The sequence below is a fragment of the Kwoniella shivajii genome, chromosome 3, assembly GCF_035658355.1.
Source record: "Kwoniella shivajii chromosome 3, complete sequence".
NCBI lineage: Eukaryota > Fungi > Basidiomycota > Tremellomycetes > Tremellales > Cryptococcaceae > Kwoniella > Kwoniella shivajii.
In genome coordinates this window covers 459,032-476,539 of record NC_085910.1, presented here as the reverse complement: position 1 = coordinate 476,539, position 17,508 = coordinate 459,032, and the positions used below count along the sequence as shown (strand labels likewise).

At 46.0% G+C, this 17,508-nt stretch overlaps 4 protein-coding genes across 4 annotated transcripts; 2 read left to right on the top strand and 2 right to left on the bottom strand.

Moving 5' to 3' along the window:
• Positions 1–233: 233 nt before the first annotated feature.
• On the top strand, positions 234–3,038 carry IL334_002396 (uncharacterized protein; the record flags this gene model as incomplete). The annotated part of the gene is made up of 6 exons (XM_062934142.1): positions 234–313; positions 374–426; positions 488–1,073; positions 1,141–1,929; positions 2,007–2,059; positions 2,122–3,038. 6 exons carry the CDS (start codon positions 234–236, stop codon positions 3,036–3,038), a joined length of 2,478 nt encoding a protein of 825 aa, XP_062790193.1.
• Positions 3,039–3,307: 269 nt separating this feature from the next.
• On the bottom strand, positions 3,308–5,978 carry IL334_002395 (uncharacterized protein; the record flags this gene model as incomplete). Its single annotated transcript, XM_062934141.1, has 14 exons — positions 3,308–3,552; positions 3,620–3,937; positions 4,000–4,087; positions 4,144–4,189; positions 4,256–4,475; positions 4,532–4,668; positions 4,724–4,791; positions 4,851–4,874; positions 4,931–5,042; positions 5,097–5,180; positions 5,237–5,307; positions 5,363–5,515; positions 5,568–5,656; positions 5,714–5,978. The coding sequence occupies 14 exons, from the start codon at positions 5,976–5,978 to the stop codon at positions 3,308–3,310; spliced, it is 1,920 nt and encodes a 639-aa protein (XP_062790192.1).
• Positions 5,979–7,243: 1,265 nt separating this feature from the next.
• On the bottom strand, positions 7,244–14,346 carry IL334_002394 (uncharacterized protein; the record flags this gene model as incomplete). The annotated part of the gene is made up of 12 exons (XM_062934140.1): positions 7,244–7,327; positions 7,389–7,874; positions 8,015–8,255; positions 8,309–8,671; positions 8,721–8,835; positions 8,898–9,622; positions 9,674–9,889; positions 9,947–11,434; positions 11,494–12,770; positions 12,825–13,267; positions 13,318–13,931; positions 13,988–14,346. The coding sequence occupies 12 exons, from the start codon at positions 14,344–14,346 to the stop codon at positions 7,244–7,246; spliced, it is 6,411 nt and encodes a 2,136-aa protein (XP_062790191.1).
• A 1,104-nt stretch (positions 14,347–15,450) lies between these two features.
• On the top strand, positions 15,451–17,310 carry IL334_002393 (uncharacterized protein; the record flags this gene model as incomplete). The annotated part of the gene is made up of 7 exons (XM_062934139.1): positions 15,451–15,537; positions 15,602–15,718; positions 15,781–15,900; positions 15,959–16,069; positions 16,131–16,277; positions 16,337–16,396; positions 16,459–17,310. 7 exons carry the CDS (start codon positions 15,451–15,453, stop codon positions 17,308–17,310), a joined length of 1,494 nt encoding a protein of 497 aa, XP_062790190.1.
• Between the last annotated feature and the right edge of the window lie 198 nt (positions 17,311–17,508).

The following is a 17,508-nucleotide window of genomic DNA, read 5'->3' as shown; positions in this document are numbered from 1 at the left end:
GCGTGAATGTAGCGTCCCATATCGCTTCCCCTGACACAACGCCCCTAATACAATGGGCCGAATCTGGCGAGCGCAATAGCTCGGAATCCTTTGAGTCAGTCATCCTTTATGCATTGATCCCTCAAGCGTTGCTTTTCGGCTGGTATAGCTCTCTTTACATGGACAGCCGTATGAATGACCAACACGCAGACTCGTTCATCGTATGTTACTCTTGTAGCTCACTTCAAATCAAAATGCCTTTGCCTTTCTTCCTGCGGCCTCTCCTCTTGATCTCCTACTATCAGGAACACTTAGCTCGATATGTAGCAGGATGGTTTCAACGAAATAGCAACCAGTGAGTGGAATAATCACGAGAGGTTATATTGATTTGCAGGCTGTTTGGTCCACTTGAGCAGCTAGTGACAGCAGTAGTGATTGTTGGCCTGGGTAAGTTGGACTTGGATATCGCTATTAGGTAGAGGACATGTGAGCTTACCTGTCTTATAAGCAATGCAAGGTCCGCCGCAATTTTGGGATCCGTCACAACTCATGCAGCCCATCGTGATCAACGGCGCAAAAATTCCTCATCATAGTGTATCCATGTCAAATGAAGGGACAAAGCAGGACCTGAATCATGCACGTATATCAACAGGTAGTACGCTTTTAGACGCGGCATATTCCCATATTCCAATTTGGCTACACTTTAGTCCGATAACAAGCTCGCTCATTCTCTTGACATTTGATCTTGCCCTTGTTTTCATCCCTCGCAAGGTGAAAATAAGAATAAAGGATTCTTGGGGACTGTTTTGGCCTCCATGGCAAGACCGGACCTTCGCCGGTCACTCGGGGCAGCCTTCCAAACGATCTGAGTCTGAAAGAGCGAGAGCCGCCAAAATCGCTGACTCCGATAAAATTGTATCGCACAGCAACACTGCTGAAGAACCAAAAGATGGGTCTCACAAGAAACCCCAGAAGTCGCCAAAAATGGCTCTCTCAGATACCTCCGGCGATGGTGCAGAAAAGAAAAAAGCTACTGAATCTGAAACGTCCAGAAAGGTGAAAGATGGTGACTCTGGTGGCACAAAGCCAGCTGAGTAAGTTGGAAGGAGATATTTCTGATCAAGCACACTGTTTATGATCTGACGTATCTGACCCCCGCAGTTCCACGAACAAAGGGAAAGGCAGAATGGAGGGTGAGAGGCCAAATGCAAGTAAATCGTCGTCTCGCAGTATGAACGATGCTTCCAGTAACAGTCCTAGTACAGGCAGTCCTACCACGCAGACAGTGATGCGTGACACGGCTGTCACACCCGGGACCACCAAGGATGCAGATGATAATCAGATTACTCCCAAGTCCGGTTCATCCCTAGGTACTACTGTGACAGATACGGATGATCCTCTTATGGCCGGTGATTACAGGCCATTGAAATCGGTCTTGAAAAAATCGAAGAGAAAACCTAAACAAGCAAAAAATATCCATCACAACTATTTCATGACAATGAGAGGGTATCGTCCTTCGTTGATTCCGTTCCCTCATGGCTTTCATCCCAAACCTCACGAGCCTAGAAATACCCTATGGTGGGACAATGTCCCTAAGAATGCTGAGCATATAATGGCCCCTCCGCCAGTAGCTAAACAGCCGGAAAAGGGGGAGGACGACGGTGACGGGAAGAAGCGGGACGACAAGGCAGAAGGGAAGGAAGTGAAGCCAGAAAAGCAGGAAGAGGCTGCCAGGGAGAGAAATGAGACCAAGGATGACGGGCATCTTACGGACAGTAATAAAGACATCCAGAAGGATGCAGATAAACATGCCAAGGAGGCTGACGCAAAAGCCAAAGCTAAAAGAGAAGCGGAGCTCAAATCATTCAATGCTAAAGAGATGGATCCATCCTCAGCATCACCTTCAACTTCCTCGGCTAAACTGTCACAGGTCTTGGTGGATCCCAGAGTGTAAGCTGAAAGCCTTCTTAGCAGATTGCTTCATAGTCCTACCTCAATGCGATGCTGACCATGCTTTTGAGGTGTAGTCAAAAAGCCACATATATGAGTCAAGGTTTACTGTGCGTTCTACTCTATCATAGTGAGTCGGCGGTATGAGCTTCGTAGTCTGCGAATAAATTAATGGCTGACGTCTCTTGTTAGTGCATCAACAACTTGGATTCCTGCTTCTGACTGTTTTTGCTTGGCAATACATCAACGCTCATGATCACGCAGTTTCAGCGGATCAAGTCGCTACATCAATGTCTTCTTCGAAGCAATCTGAGCCTAACACCTCACGAAGTGGACTCAGGAGTAAATCTACTGCCGAGATGGATCCTAGTATGGAAGGGAAACTTGATGATGCTAGAAAAGCTAGGCGAGAAAAGGCGCTGACTGAAACATCACAGTCAACAGTACGAAGCATGCAAGAGCCAAAACGATCTCAAAAGATAGAAGAACTTGACAAAACCATCGAGGGTCTGAAGTCTGCAGCTGATCCTACCTCTGAATTGAGAGATAAGCTAGGAAGCGCAGAGAGAGAGCGACAATCACTGGCAGTGGGGTTCTCTCAAGCTCAATGCCCAACCCAAAAAGAGACAACAGATCAAAAGAACAAGATGAAGGAAGGAATGGGTGATCTAGAGGTTCTGGAGCAGAAAGCTAAAGAAATGGACGACTATGTTCAAAAAGCTCGAGGTGTTAGCGATCCAAGTAATGAGCAAAAGAACAAGCTAGCAAAAGCGGAAGAGGGGAGAAAGCAGTTATGGAAGCGGCTCAGAGCAATGAGAAGCGCTAATGGGACCGGAAAACATCCTGCAGAATCCAGCAAGACTGCTCAAGACAAGAGGGACCAGACGATCAGAAAATGCGAAGAGCTGAAGAACAGGATCCAGGAGATGGAAGGGCATATGGAAAGATACAGGAAGGTAGACAGGCTGTCTCACGAGCAGGAGGAGAAACTTCTTCGAGTTCAAGGGAAAAGAAGTGACTTGAAGGAAGAGCTCATGGTTTATGAGGACAGACTGAATGTGATTAGTAGTGGATTGAGTATTGAAGACAAAGATGCTTTAGTGATCTAGAAATGTCTGTTCGTTTATATTCAGTGTTTGATGCGGATGCAATGCTGTGATGTTCAAAGAGTGTGCATACATTCAGTGTACTGTATTTGATCATAACGATAGCAACATAAAAAGTCCAAAAGTGGCAGACAGAGTCAATACAATGATATTAAAGTTGTTACAAGGAGGTCGTGTTTCAGGTTTGGTATGACGAAAACAAAGCTGTCTCTAGGAATTTTTTGGAAGGATTCTAACGGTCTTCCAGCACTAGCTAAGCTTACTGGGGTGGTCTAAGCATCAGCAAAGAACTTGAGGTCGCGGTGATTTCGTCTCCTCGTAGCGGGGCTGGAACAAGCACCGGTGACCGTGACTGTCTTTGTGATGGTCACTACCCCACTCTGTGTGGCACTGGCAGAGGCAGAAGAAGAGGAAGGAGCGGATGCAGAAGAGGATGCAGAGCCACCTGCACGGGGAAGCGTGAGATTGAATGTCGAAAGCGTAATTTGAGATCCACCACACATTTGAGATGTGTTACCTGTGTGCCGTCAAGTCTCAGTTCAGATCATACGCAGCTCAAATGAAATGCCTATTGTCCGACGTACCTTTACAAGGGACATTACATTGGTTCTGAGGGTAGGGGATACCACCTCCATTTGCCCAACTGTTACCACACATGCAAGTCCGACCAAATTCTATAGCAGCGATAGTTTGTTTTTGAGCGGTACAGTAATTCTTGCACCAGTCGATTGTCATGGAATCGTAATTGATGTAAGCGGCAGTAAGTGCATGGCCATTACCTCCTTCCCTTCGACAACCGATATACTGAGGATCAGTTATACCAGCATGATTGACCGTGGTGGCAGATGGATTTCGGAATAACTCCAGTTTACCATTTCCTCCGCAGGTTTGAGTTTGATCCCCTGGAAATCGAAGAGTATGAGCTTTCCAGGGCACCCATGTTACAATGACTAAGAGCACTCACCACCACATTTAGAATTACAGCTGGTATCAGCATAATGGAACGCTCCGGGATCAACGTCAGATCCACAGACACAATAAGCGCCAGATAGCTATCCATGAATGATCAGCATGAGAGCCCAGGGAACGATGGACTGAGACCGCTCACCAGACCAGAGTATTGCATACCCCATTCAGCACATGTGGATTGGCATCTAAAGCCGGAGAGTCAGTGTGAAACCCTTCTTCGCAGGGTATGCGCAAACCATTTTACCACTCACTTGTCTTGCGTCATGGCAGCATCGGAATATTGGAAAGAGTTTACGAGTGAAGTAGCGCCGCCAATGCATCCTTGTCGAGTCCAGGTGTTCGGCGGACTGACGGTACTATTCGTATACGATGGGCCAGAATAGACCAGGGAGCCGTCTGTTCCCTTGAGAGATGCAGGCAAAGTAGGGTTGGGTACCGCAGGATTACAAGCTGGCTTTGAACCAGAAGCCCCTGCAATACCAGATCAGTTGCAGTAGGTGGGGCCAACGGATTTGGCGGAGACTTACAAGGAAGATTACAACCGGGAAGAGATGCGATAGGTTGGAAATCAGGGAATGATTCTAGAGCTCCTCTTTCGGGCTGACAGCTTTGAGCAGTGGCTGCGTTCATGTACATTGCGAGAGTTGGACAGGCTGTCATGGTCCTAAATGATAACGATTCAGTAATGACATAGTCAGAGGATTGTGAACTGCACTTACATCTCACCGGTGAGACAATCGGGATCGTTTAATGCTTGATTGAGGATATCAGTATCCCATCCGTTAACCTATATCATAAACTACGATCAGCATTTTGTGTGCCAGGTCGAGACGTCAGGAAACTTACGAAATCAGCATGAAGACCGTATCCCTGTAGTGGATCCGGTTAGCGCTTGAAATACTGCATACCGATGTTACCGCACTCACAGTTGTATCCCCGTTGGCCCAGATCAATTTATCCTTGAGGGGTACTCCAGGTCGATAGGTATATGTCTGCCAAGTGTACTCAAGCATAATACCTGGAAGTCGAACGGGATGACTAAATATTGGTGGTCAATGAACTGCCTATTGAAGAATCGACGCTCTCACTCACGACAAAGGGCAGACTCCAAATTGAAGGTTATCGGTATATTTCATATGTGATCCATCGGATTTATACAAGTTGACACCATCCCAGCTTCATGGCATGTATCAGTATCATAAAACATGGGAAGCGAAAGAGCCTGTACATACCATGTAGGGAATCTGACTGTAGTGACTAGGCCTTGAGGACAATCAATGTTGAAGTTGAAATCTGGCCCAGCCTGTGCAGGTCGGTGTACGTCAGTACTTTTGGAATCGTGCACGCAGTGGACTCACAGTATCACCGTTGGGTGTGGAAAAATGGTTCTTCAGGCAGATGAAGTTGAGGGCACCGGTTGGCAGCCCTGTATCGGCGTAAGTCTTGGCGTTCAGATTTCCAGCAAGCATACGTAAGCCAGGCGGGAAAGGTTTGACAGGCTCATTGATGTTCTGTGATTCATCAGCACGATACCGCGGTGCATAGGCTAGATGGTAGACTCACATTCCTATGGAGGAAATAGTAGAATCTAGTTCCGGCTTTCAATGGGACATATGTGTTGTTTTCTCGCCAGAAGAGTTGAGGCATCCAGTCTATCATACGAGGATTAGCAGAAGGTAAATTGCAGAATAAACGGGTACTTGACTTACAATTACTCTTATCTGCTTGTACAGCAGCACTGGAGCATGAAGCTCCGTTGTACTGATCGTAATTGTAGTTGGCACCAAAAGCACTTCCACCTATAATACGATGCAGATGTGAAGCGATACCGTTCGGTGCCACAATAGGATCCAACCGCTCGCTAACGAGAGGATACATATTATCGAGATGCCATGCTGCTAAGCCTGGATCGACCGCAGACGAGGTCTGGGCGATGAACCCTAGTAAAGTTATGATGGAGAGAGTTACTTTCATCGTGACCAAAATAAGTGTATTGTAAGGTGATAGTATTGTAAGGTGATACTGAGGTACCGGGGCGATTGTCTAGTTCTACGTCAAAGAATGCACAAGACTTGTTGCGTTTTTGACGGAATTGATGGAAGGAGAAATGGATGATACTTGGTGATCTTCAGCCTTTTATATCGCAGAGGTCGAGGCATCTCATCATTAGCCTTCAGGAAGGTGGTTGAGCTCTTTCCTCTGTATCCTACATCGAAGGTTTGATCTCAATCGAATCAATTTCTATTCAAGATTCGCAAGCTATGAATTGCGCCATTTGTCAAACTTCGCCGTGGCAAACTTTCTTTGAAAGGTCCTCGGCGATTATCTCGGCAAGCAACAGCATATAGCTACCAAAAGTTGCAATACAATACGTTCAAACTGATGGTAGTGTGTCGATCGATTATTGTATACCATGAACTTTATTGCATTTAAGATTCCAACAGATATTCGTATCCGGCAGGAATGTGATTAGGAGCTGTAACATATAAATCTTAGCACATCAGAGGTGATGTACGGTTCTCAATCGTTAGTGACAAATAATTTACCAAAACAAAGTGCGGAAGTCTCGCAAGATTCAGATATAGGGGTGGATCATTGTATGCGAACAACAATGGGTAGTGTATTCGCCAAGAATAGAGGCGACGTAATGTAAACAATTCAACGGGCATCCGAAAATGGGAACTTCAGAATATTAATAAAACGAATGAGCCACCTCAAGCAGCGAACCAATTCAAATGACTGGGAATGGTGTCTTGCATTTTAACATCTTGTGTCGTCGCACATTTGAATTTATACGCTTTGATTGTCCGATGAACTTCGATTAGTCAGCTTCGCTTCGTGGAGTATCAAATGTCTTGAACTCTATTGAGAGAAGGGTTTCGCCGAGTTCTTTTCACGTACACCCAAGCCACGGTGATATATTTTGTGACGATCGCACCCGACGATCTTTGCGCAGGCACTGTATAAGTGTCTCACCGTGCGAGTCATAAAATAAGTCTGCGTTTCAAAGCATCTTGAATTAGATTCATTACTCGATGAGTCGCCATGTTTCAGGTCACAATCCCGGCAACATCGGATGATGGATGCAATGCATTGATTTTATGATACAGTGAGAATACTATGCTGATATATGTTTCGTTGACTTGGTTTCTTATGCTTATAGGTTGGAAGCTTATATGCGTAGACAGAATGAATGAGATATTGTGGAGATGGATGAAGGAATACCCGCTGCGGGCTGTTCAAGGTTGACCACCAAAGCGATCATTCATGGCTGCGCGCACGTTTGGGACAGAGGTTGAGCCTGCGGCTGATTTGTTTGGTTTCTGAAAACGGATTTAATCAGTCCCGCTCTATCAGGTGGGATGAGACCCGAGAGATACTTACCTTTTTCTTCTTGATGAAGAGAACATCTTCTGGGGGCCTCTGCGGAGGGGCGGGTGGTGGCGGGCCCTTGGGTTGTGGAGGGCGAGAGACAGGAGGAGGAAGACCAGTGGAAACTTGGAGAAGCGCAGTAGTGGGTGACGGAACGGCCGAGTTGCTGTTCTCGGTAGCCTTCGCAATCGGCGTACTAACAGATATGACCTTTGCTGCTCGAGGGCCTATAGGAATGGCTTTTCTGATTGAAGACACCTCTGAATTGGAGGCGGGAAAGTCAGAGACGATTCGTTTCTTCTCTTTTTTGGCTATGTCAACGCTAGATTTTCGCTTCACGGAAGAGATATTCGCAGCGAGAGCTTTAGGAGGTAGGAGGCCGTCTGGTGATGTTGGGGTAGTCGTCGACTTGGAAGTAGTATCGGACAACCGCTCCTTCTTCTTTTTCTTCACGGGAGGAGGATCGAGAGCTTCTGGCCCAAAGGTAGAAGAGGTGTACTAGCAAGGTTGAATTAGATCATGCTTGGCAGAAAATGACAATTGCGACTCGATGATCCTCGCAAGGATTTGAATCAGGAAGGAAGGGCTGCGGCGTGATATGCTGTCAAGGTATGACGAAAGACAAGGGATTCACTCACATTGATGAAGAATCCTCGTTCTCTGGCATCACCAATGATAATCTTCCACCTATCATCACTTCTTTCCAGTGTGGGACCATTTCCAAAGACGAACAATGAGCTTTTGGCTCGAGTCAGGGCCACATTCATACGTCTGACATCTCTCAAGAAACCAATCTGACGAAGGTTAGGACCTGATCTGACACAAGAAAGAATAATGACATCCTTCTCTTGACCCTGAAAGCCGTCGACTGTGTTGAAGCTGAATTCAGAAGTCAGTACAACTGTCCATGCGGGATAGGTTTTATCACCTACTCAATGGTTTCTAATATGGCAGCACCAAACGCTTCCGTGAATTTCCTTTTCAATTCCCATAATTGCTCCTTATACATCGAGATGACACCTATTCTCATAGCTAAATTGATCTTCATGCCAAAATCAGCGTTCAAGCGACGATACAGCTCTACGGCTGCAAGAGCTTCCTCAGGATTTTTGGTTGACGTTCCAGCTTTCATCTCTGTACCTTCAACGTTGAAAAATCTATACGGTCCAAAGACATTCCGTTGATGCCATAAAGCCGATGTCTTCTTAGCCATATCGGGTCCATCCTTCAGTTGACCATGATAGAATACTTTCGAAGGCAATTCGGATATGAAAGGGTGCATTCGGTATTGAATACTATCGGAGTTTGTCAGTAATTGGCCACGTAAAACCTGAGGTGACTTACCTCAACAAAGAGACCTGCGAAGAATTATGCTTGGTCATTCGCACGAATAACGATTCGTTATAGTGATACTTGTCAGCTTCTATGCTGAACGTGGTGGGCGGCAATTGGTTAGGATCTTAATATATCTGTCAGCCGTTGATAAAGCATTCAAACCCTGGTACTAGGATCACTACTCACCTCCGACCATGATACACCTTTTACAGCCGTATTTGAGGGGGATCAAGCAACTCATTTCTATAGCTTGAGCAGCCTCATCAATGATAACAGTTTCGAATGTATGCGCCGCAAGAGTATCCTGTCCAGCACCAGAAAGAGTCGCACAAATGATATCCGCTTCATTCAGTATTTGCTCTTTGGCTGCACGTCTAGCTCCATCAAGGTGTCTTGTTGCATCTCTAGCTGCGTCTTTAGCCCTCGATGCCGCTTGACCGAGTTGAGTTCTCCTCGTTACCAAAGCATGATACTCATTTTCCACACTCTTACGTTTCTCGTCATGATTTTGGACCAACCGCAATTGCTCTTGTTTATCCTTGATTTGTTGTTTGACCGCATCTAATTCCGATTGAACTCTTGCATATTCCCCTCCACCATCTTTCCCGTTAGTTTGCGAGTTGACTCTGGCTTCGACCAGACTGTCGAGGGAGACATCCTTCACTGCAACGTTGACCGATGAGTCGATTCCTATACGTACGATGGTCGGGCTAAGACGAACTCCACTGGAGCTTGGCACACCGAGGATGAGTCGCTTACAGACCTCATCTATAGCTGCATTACTGGGTGCACACACTAGGAGCTTGGGTTTCGGAGGTGGTCGACCATCGATTGACATGGGTGTTCTACGTTCCGACATCCATTTTCCTACCAAGCCGCTAATGGTTTTGGTTTTACCGGTACCAGGAGGTCTGTGAGAATACGATCAGTAAGGGTGACCAGTCTGCTCAGAATACACTGACCCCTGGATTAATGCAAAACCTTTGACATGCATAGCGCCTAAGATTGCTTTGGCTTGCGGTTCATTGACTTCATACGATTTTATAGCGTCTTCAATGTCGTCCAAAGCCAATTTCGGCATTGTAGCACTTCGACCAGTGAGCGCATCCTGTAGAAGCGTTGGTTCGTAGTAAGGGAGACCTTTGAGAGCAGCGAACTCTCTGATAGCAGTGCTTAGGCTGAATCAAACATGTCAATCCTGTTAGCTTTCGACCACGAAGAAATGAAATACTTACGATAGATGCTTTCTCAAGTGCCATTTAGATCTTCCACCCAGTTCCTTTTGATCCATACTAGCCAGGATTCTCACTTTGATAGCAATTTCTTTGGGCTTCCTCTTATATGCCTGAACTTTTGCAAACAAACAATTCGAGTTTCCGGGTTGTCGAAGAGTGACGACATCCGTCTCGTTCGCATAGAAATCCCCTGCGGGTCCAACGACTGTCACGTCAATCTCGATGAAATCGTCTTCATACTGCCTCGAGGAGATTTCCACGGGAATTATCGATCCGTTCCCGTTTGAGCCTTCTTTGCCGCACTGTGACCATAGTTCCTGTAAGAAAAGAGGAAGCATAACTTGTTCATACTGTCTAGCACTGCCGAAGGTGGTTGGTACACCCCTCATATTTGACAACTCATTGGCATATTTAGCACCGTGAGGCGCAAGTGAACCGGTATGATCTGGATTCCAGGAAAGGACATATCGATACAAGGGATTTAGGTCAGGCTTCAGTCGCATTTTGATGGCGTGAGCGTTTGCTCGGCGTTGCTCATTTCTTCGAAGAATCTCCGATGTATCGGCACCTAGTATCTTGATCGACCGTTTTTCAATTGGTCGAGCTTTAGGCGGTGATTTCTGCTTAGCCAACAAGTTCCTCATAGCACCTTTTTCTTCATCGGAAGATTCCGAAGCACTTGATCCGCTATCAACTGGTTCAACCACTTTCGCTCGTGACCCGGTGTAAGCGCCAAGACCAGTCCCCAGAGCCGAAGGAGCGGGCAGTTTGGGTACGATGCCACCAATCTCGGTTCTCTTTCTCTCCGAAAGCGTTTGATTATGTTCCCTCTTGAGATCCTTCATGAATTTAGAAGTAAAATGTGTTGCAGTGGCTGGCTTCGGAGCGGGCTTATGTGTGAGATTCACATGAAGCCTGTTAGAAGGTGGTTGAGATCTGGTAGAAGTCACCAATTTCGAGGGGACAGTACTTCTCACGGTAGTAGGTTTGCCATCCTTGGCAGTGATTTTGGCACGTCTTTCGATAATATCCAGGTCACTAGCTGAGAGAGCGCTAAGGAAGTCATCATCAAAGTCATCGACATCACTACTCTTAGGCGCTAGGACAGAAGATTTGGGCTTTTCTTTCGCCGGAGGAGTCTTGCCAGATGCCTTCATCATTTCTTCGAACGCATTACGCATGACCGGCTTGGTCCTGGATTTTGCTGATTCCGATGCTGGTTCAGGAGTACCAGAACCTGGAACTTGTTTGACGAATTGAACTTCATCCGTGTCAGCGAGGTTGAAAGGCACAAGCAGCTCGGATAATTCAGAAAGACGATCATCGGTAAGTCGACTGGTATAGCTTCGTGAAGCTTTACGACAGAATTTGTCGATTTCCTGCAGAGTTCGCTCGAGATTTGGGTTTTTGGTCAGATCAGGGGTGGAGCGGGAGATGCGACCGAGAATAGTTTTGACAAGCTGGTGCGTTTGGAAAAGGGTTTCGACGCTGTGATTGACCTGTAAGTATGGTCGCCCAACTAATACTGCTGCATGTCGCGTACTCACTCCGTGAGTCTCATCCAGAGTATCAAATCTGTCAAAACCATTTCCAGCTGCCTAGTCATTTTCTTCCCTACGGATGTAACTTTGACTGGCGATTCCGCTACATCGTTGAAGGTGCTAGTTCCGAATTGACCAAGAACGGCCGCCTCAAAAGCGCGGATATGGTCTGTCATTTGTCGACCGAAAATGAGGGCATCTCGCATCCAGTCTACCATGACTTCGTTTTCGAACAGTGGAGCCCAATCTAGTGTCCGTTTGAAGATGAGAGCAAGTGAAGTAGTCATCAGGTGCCACAGCTCTTCTATACGTTTTGACATGCCCTTTCCTTCAGAGAAAGAAGTGAGGAATTCGCTAGTTTGGAGAAGCGCCTCCGATGATGCGGATCCTTGACAAAGAGCTTCGAGAACATCGTGGAAACATCGTACGAGCCATTTCGCCAGAGAACAAGATTCGGGAGTGACACTAGCTGTCTGAATGAATATGCGTAAGAAATCGGTCAATCCGTCCATCGCCATGTCAGGGTAATGCTGTAATAGAGCGCGAAAACAATCCCCTCGATCATCTACGTCGTCAAAGGATTGTTGGATAAGCGTAATGATCGGAGTGTGAACGTCATCGTCAGGGGATAGAAGAAGAGTAGTGACAGCTTTCGGTACGCCTGGTTGAGTCCACAAAGAACGAACAACATCGGGATCCGCCCGCATAGCTAGCGATTCGATAGCGCGCGGAAAAGACTCTCGGCTGCCTTTGATGGCTGAGTTGACGGAACGTATCGTATCAACCCACTCCTCCTTTTTGACCACCTCTTCCAGTCCTTCGTACTTCCAGGAGGTTTGCCTGTTGATGAGTTCCAGATATGCGAATGGCGCTATTGATTGAATCAAAAGAGCCGCTCCGGCGACGTCACTTGGTAACAGAGACTCATAGGCCATGGACCACAATTCTTTCTTAATACTAGCATGGGGGAGACGTTCGATAAAGATAGCAGGAGGCGCTTCGCCTTTATTTCGTTTCTTCTTTTGTTGGCGCTTCTTCTCAGTATGCGAGACAGTGGCCATCGCCACGACGCTTTGGATAGCAGATTCGCCATCGGACCGGAAAAAAGTCATCAAGAGATTGCGGGCGGAGGTACGAGCGTCCGACCAGATAGGAAGAGGATGGTTTCGAGGCCGAAGAGCTACGGTAGTAATGAAGGTCGAATGAAGGTCGAGCGTCGAATCCAGCAGTGTTCGAAGAGATCTATCGTCGGGAGGAAGGGCTTGATGCACTCTGATCAAAGCCTGGACGCGAAGTGTCAATTACTGTAACTTCGAAGAATACCAATTGCGACTCACCTCCATTCCAGCTGACGCTGCTACAGCTCTCAATCGGTCTGATAGTCGAATATGTTGCATTTCTTGGAAAGTGAAGTTCATAGTCACGGCCAGCGCTTCGAAAAATCCTCCTCTCATCTTGACATCTTTCGTGATCACTACACTCGCTTTTTCCATGTCGAGCAGGGACACCACGAGATCACTGATCCAATCTAGAGGACCATCATTCTCCTTCTTTTTCCCTTTCCCTTTGTCTGAGCGGACTATACCATCAACATCTGAGATGTCCATGGTCTCAATTTCATCACTATATGTTTGTTCGAGCAGAGTTTGAAAGGCCGGATTAGACCGGATTTCGGAAAGAAGAGTATGGGGAAGTTCGGGAGACGAATCGAAAGACCAGATATGTCTATTGGGACATCTCTGGACGAGCGTAGTGAAACAGGAAAGAACCTTGGAATAATCTGACGACGAATCAGTGTAAATTTTGGATTTACGACAGCTTTGGACTCACAGGGTATATCACTCCCCAACAGCGCACCGATAGCAGCCATCAGTCCTCTACCAGTCCTGCTTTTTGACGCTTCTTCGAGTTGACCGCCGAGCAGTCCCTTCTCTATGGCCTCCCTGTCAAGTACTCCTTCCTTCATAATATTGTTCACGGCTACCCATCTGTCCTTTTCGTCGATCTCCAACGCTGAGTTGTACAAGTCTTGAATCTCTTGTCCTATACCGGTGATACACCACTCTTTGAAAGATATCGGTCGTCGAGCAGCGGAAGAGAGGTGTAGTTGAGCCCATTGTCGTCTGGCAGGCATAGTGGAGCTGAGGAGCCGTATCAGAAGAGGTGAGATACCAAGACTTGTAACAGCCGATGATACTGTACTGGAAGAAACTGCTTCGTCGATCAGAGTTGATATACTTGGATCGCTAAGCAAGGAAGGTTCGCCGAAAAGAAGTTGAACGACAGGTCGGCTGATTGCATATAGCGAAGGCGATGAGGAGGAGGAGGACCCGTACGCCGTCTTGACCGAATTCTCCACCTGATTCAGTATCAAATTTGACTGCCAACGGTCGACAGCAGCGAAGAAGTTGATGCGGACATGTGCCGGCCAGTTAGATAAATACCTACCCTACAAAGTAAGCTGATTGCTAATATGTTGTTCCGTAGAGAAGCATCATACCTTGATCCAAGTTTTCGCCTAGCACCTCCAAATCCTCTCGCACATCCTTCACATGCCAGTAATATCTCCTCTAATCGATCCACCCATGCTTTTGAAGTACCTTGACGCTGAAATGCAAATAAGAAAATGAGATAGGTAGCGGCTTCCCGATGTAGATCTGAGTTTGCCTTTTCACAGTACCAATGAGTTTCTTGCTTCACGGCTGCGGTGGAAGAGGAGGACGTCGACGGTTCGGATGGCGAAGGAACCAAATAACGGTATACGGGTAGTAGGTCGCTATCAGAAGGTTTGTCTTGACTGGCTGCTCGAGATTTGAGAACGGCCTCCACCTCTTTAGCGAGGATTGGGTCGTCTGACATTTCCTCTGCTCATTCGAATACCAAGGCGGACGCCTTCGCTTGATTCACGGAGAAGAAAGTCGAGTGGGTACGTCCGGCTGATGGTGGTGTCAGACAGGGTTGTGAATCATACAAAAGCGAATACGCAGGAGAATGGAGTCTACAAAACCTACGATGTGAAGAAGGAGGTTGCAAAATGAGATTCATGATCATGGCACACATTTTGATCGCAGCGAAAACCGTAATTTACTTCCGGCGGAACGGCAAGCGGTTGAGTCACCACCACCGCCAGAAAGATCATCTTTGCATTTCTGATCATCATCGGCTTGTGAAGAAGATATATCCAGAAGAGAGAAGAGGCACTCAGACCTGAAGACACTAAGACGATAAATGGATTTCATTCACAACGCATAGATAGATGGAAGAAAGCGCGCAAATCTTGCCGACATAGCACTGAACGATGATTACATGAAAGGCAGTCGACTTGATCATCTCCTCGAATCACGTCAGTCTGATTATTCGAATTTGGCCCATTCTTGTACAGACTAAGAAACCCTTTTCTGCGATAACAACCATTGAATCGCATTTGATGGAGATGATTCACTGACTTTTAATTCGGAAAGTGACTTACTTCCCTAGGAAATACTGATCTACATTCGCAAGCCACTCATTTGTAATGTATCATTTGATATGAGATCAATTGAAAATCAACTGGGCTAGGTAAGATCTCAACCCAATTTAGCAAAGCCGGTTACATTTTGTCTCTTTGGGTCGACAATATGCACTCGATAACATATATAACCCCAGTCCAGTAGATCTTTCATTCATGATTGTTTTTTCCCCATTCTTCACTTCAATTTCAGTCTTCTATTTCGCTTTTTTTATACTTTACATTTCCTAACTTTTTACATTCACTTCGCTATTTCCCTTCATACAAAACTTTTTAATTAGCCAGGTGCTCTGACTTACTTTACTTTGCATATTCACTTTCATTGCTTTCTCTTCGACAGAGCACTGTAGATTTTTGTTTTTTGCCTTTCGACTTCAATTAGATATTTTTTTTTCGTTTTCATCCATATCAAACCCAAACACACCCAAAAACACTTTATATAAAGGATAAAAAGGATGTTCACTCTTACTTCCACTACCGTTCTTTTCTCTATCCTTCTCAATCTTGCTCAAGCAGCTCCTTTACCTATGCCAGCTGTTAAGGTATGTCCCAGTCTGCTTCGTTGATAAACACTGATGAAGCAAGCTGATTATTCGGTAATTGCAGCAATCCGAACAACTGGCATCAAGATTTTATAACCATCCCGACTCTATCTTCTCTCAGCAGACTGCTTGTTGGGACAATGGTGTCCAAGGTATTTTGAGGGATAACACCTGTATTCTAGTGGGTTTGGTTCCCCTTCATACACCTTCAGAATTTCGTGACTAACGAATTTGGGGAATTAGGCCGCACTTAACGTGGAAGGAAGTCATTATACATCAACACATCAGCCCAGCTTCGTTCAAGGCCAGCCTTGTACCCTCAACGGTCAACCCGGATATTGGCAAGATGCCGTATGTATACTCGTAAGTCTCTCCTTAAACAAACCAACCAATAGTGCCCCCATGCTAATTGTGTAAAAAGGCCAATCTGGATGTCGATCTTCACAAGAAGGATTTTATCCCTTTCCAAGGTCGAGAATGCTGGTCGAATGGTCGAAGAGGATATTTCAGACAGGATGGACTTTGTGATATTGTACGAAGAATTCTTCTATTCCTTGAATGACAGACGTACTGACGTAATGATGGAATCACAGATTGACCTCGATCTTATTGCCGATGTGAACAATGGTAATAATCCTTCGGTCCTGAACAACGGTCTCCCTGCTGCTGTACCATTTGGCGGTAAGCCTTGTTGGGTTAACGGCAACCAAGGCCTCTGGCAAAACGATCTCTGTGTTCTTGTCAGTACTTTCCTTCATATTTCCTTTTAATAGAAGTTGACTCAGTGCTGCAATAATAGGCCGATCTCGATCTCGCTAAGCGCTATAGTACCTCGGGTGGGATCGTTAGCGATGTCATTGTGCGTGATCAAGTTAGTCATCCAATATAAGGTTAATCCGCTGATTCGGATGGCAATGATAGGACACCTTGACCAGTTATGAGGATTGTATCAACTGTGCTTCTGGCTTCACTAGAACTCATCATGCTGTTCTTGCAACAGACAACATTGTTGATGCCGAAGCTTTGGTTGATGTGAATCGACTACATAATGCCCCTTACAAGAGAAACGGTCTCTTACACAACGCTCCTGATGGTAACGAGCTTGATGGCGCCACGAGAACCGTTACCCAATTACTCGATCATACAATCACGAAAAGAGGTTTACTTGGATTAAACGACCTTCCCGTCGTCAGCCAAGGAAATACATACTATCCCAACGGTTATGTTCAACCTGTTCCTGTAGTCGACCATACCATCGCCGATATTACTGCCGAAGTCAATGTCGATGAAGGTGATGAACCTTATTACGGTCGAAACCACCCTCATACCCTCAACAATAACCTTTTAGGTCTCAAGAGAGATGTTTTAGGTGGTAACGATAACACTCTCAACATTCTTTCTACTCTTGGAGACGTTCTTGAATCTCATCGTAAATATCCTTCTGACGAGTACGTTCAAACCCCTAATGGAAATATCATTCCTTTCGATGGGGCTTCCGGTGTCTTGGCACAAGTCGAAGCTACCGTGGATGTCGATGGTGTCAACAACAACAAATTTGGTTCTGTATATCCCACTCACAGTCGGGGTGGATTGCTTGGACGAAACCTTGGTGGATTAAGCGGTGTTGATGGTTTAGGATTGAACAAAGACGGTTCATTCCCTGAAGGTTTAAATGCCGTCCCCGTTGTGGGGGACCTGTTGGGCGCTGGAAAAGGTGATGGTGCTCTTGAAGGTCTCGGTAAAGGTTCAAATGGTCTTTCTCATATCTTGTAGATCTCTCTCAATCAAGCCTATCTTCTAGATAGTTCTTGTTATTAGTTAGGGAGACTGAGTTGTTTAGACTGTCGGTACCTTGAGACTGGATATACCAAGAGATGCCATTTACCCATTTTCTCCATCATAGATCACCAGCTCCGTTCTATTGATTTCTTTACATGCGATGGTCTAGTGGGCGATACAACAACAATGATT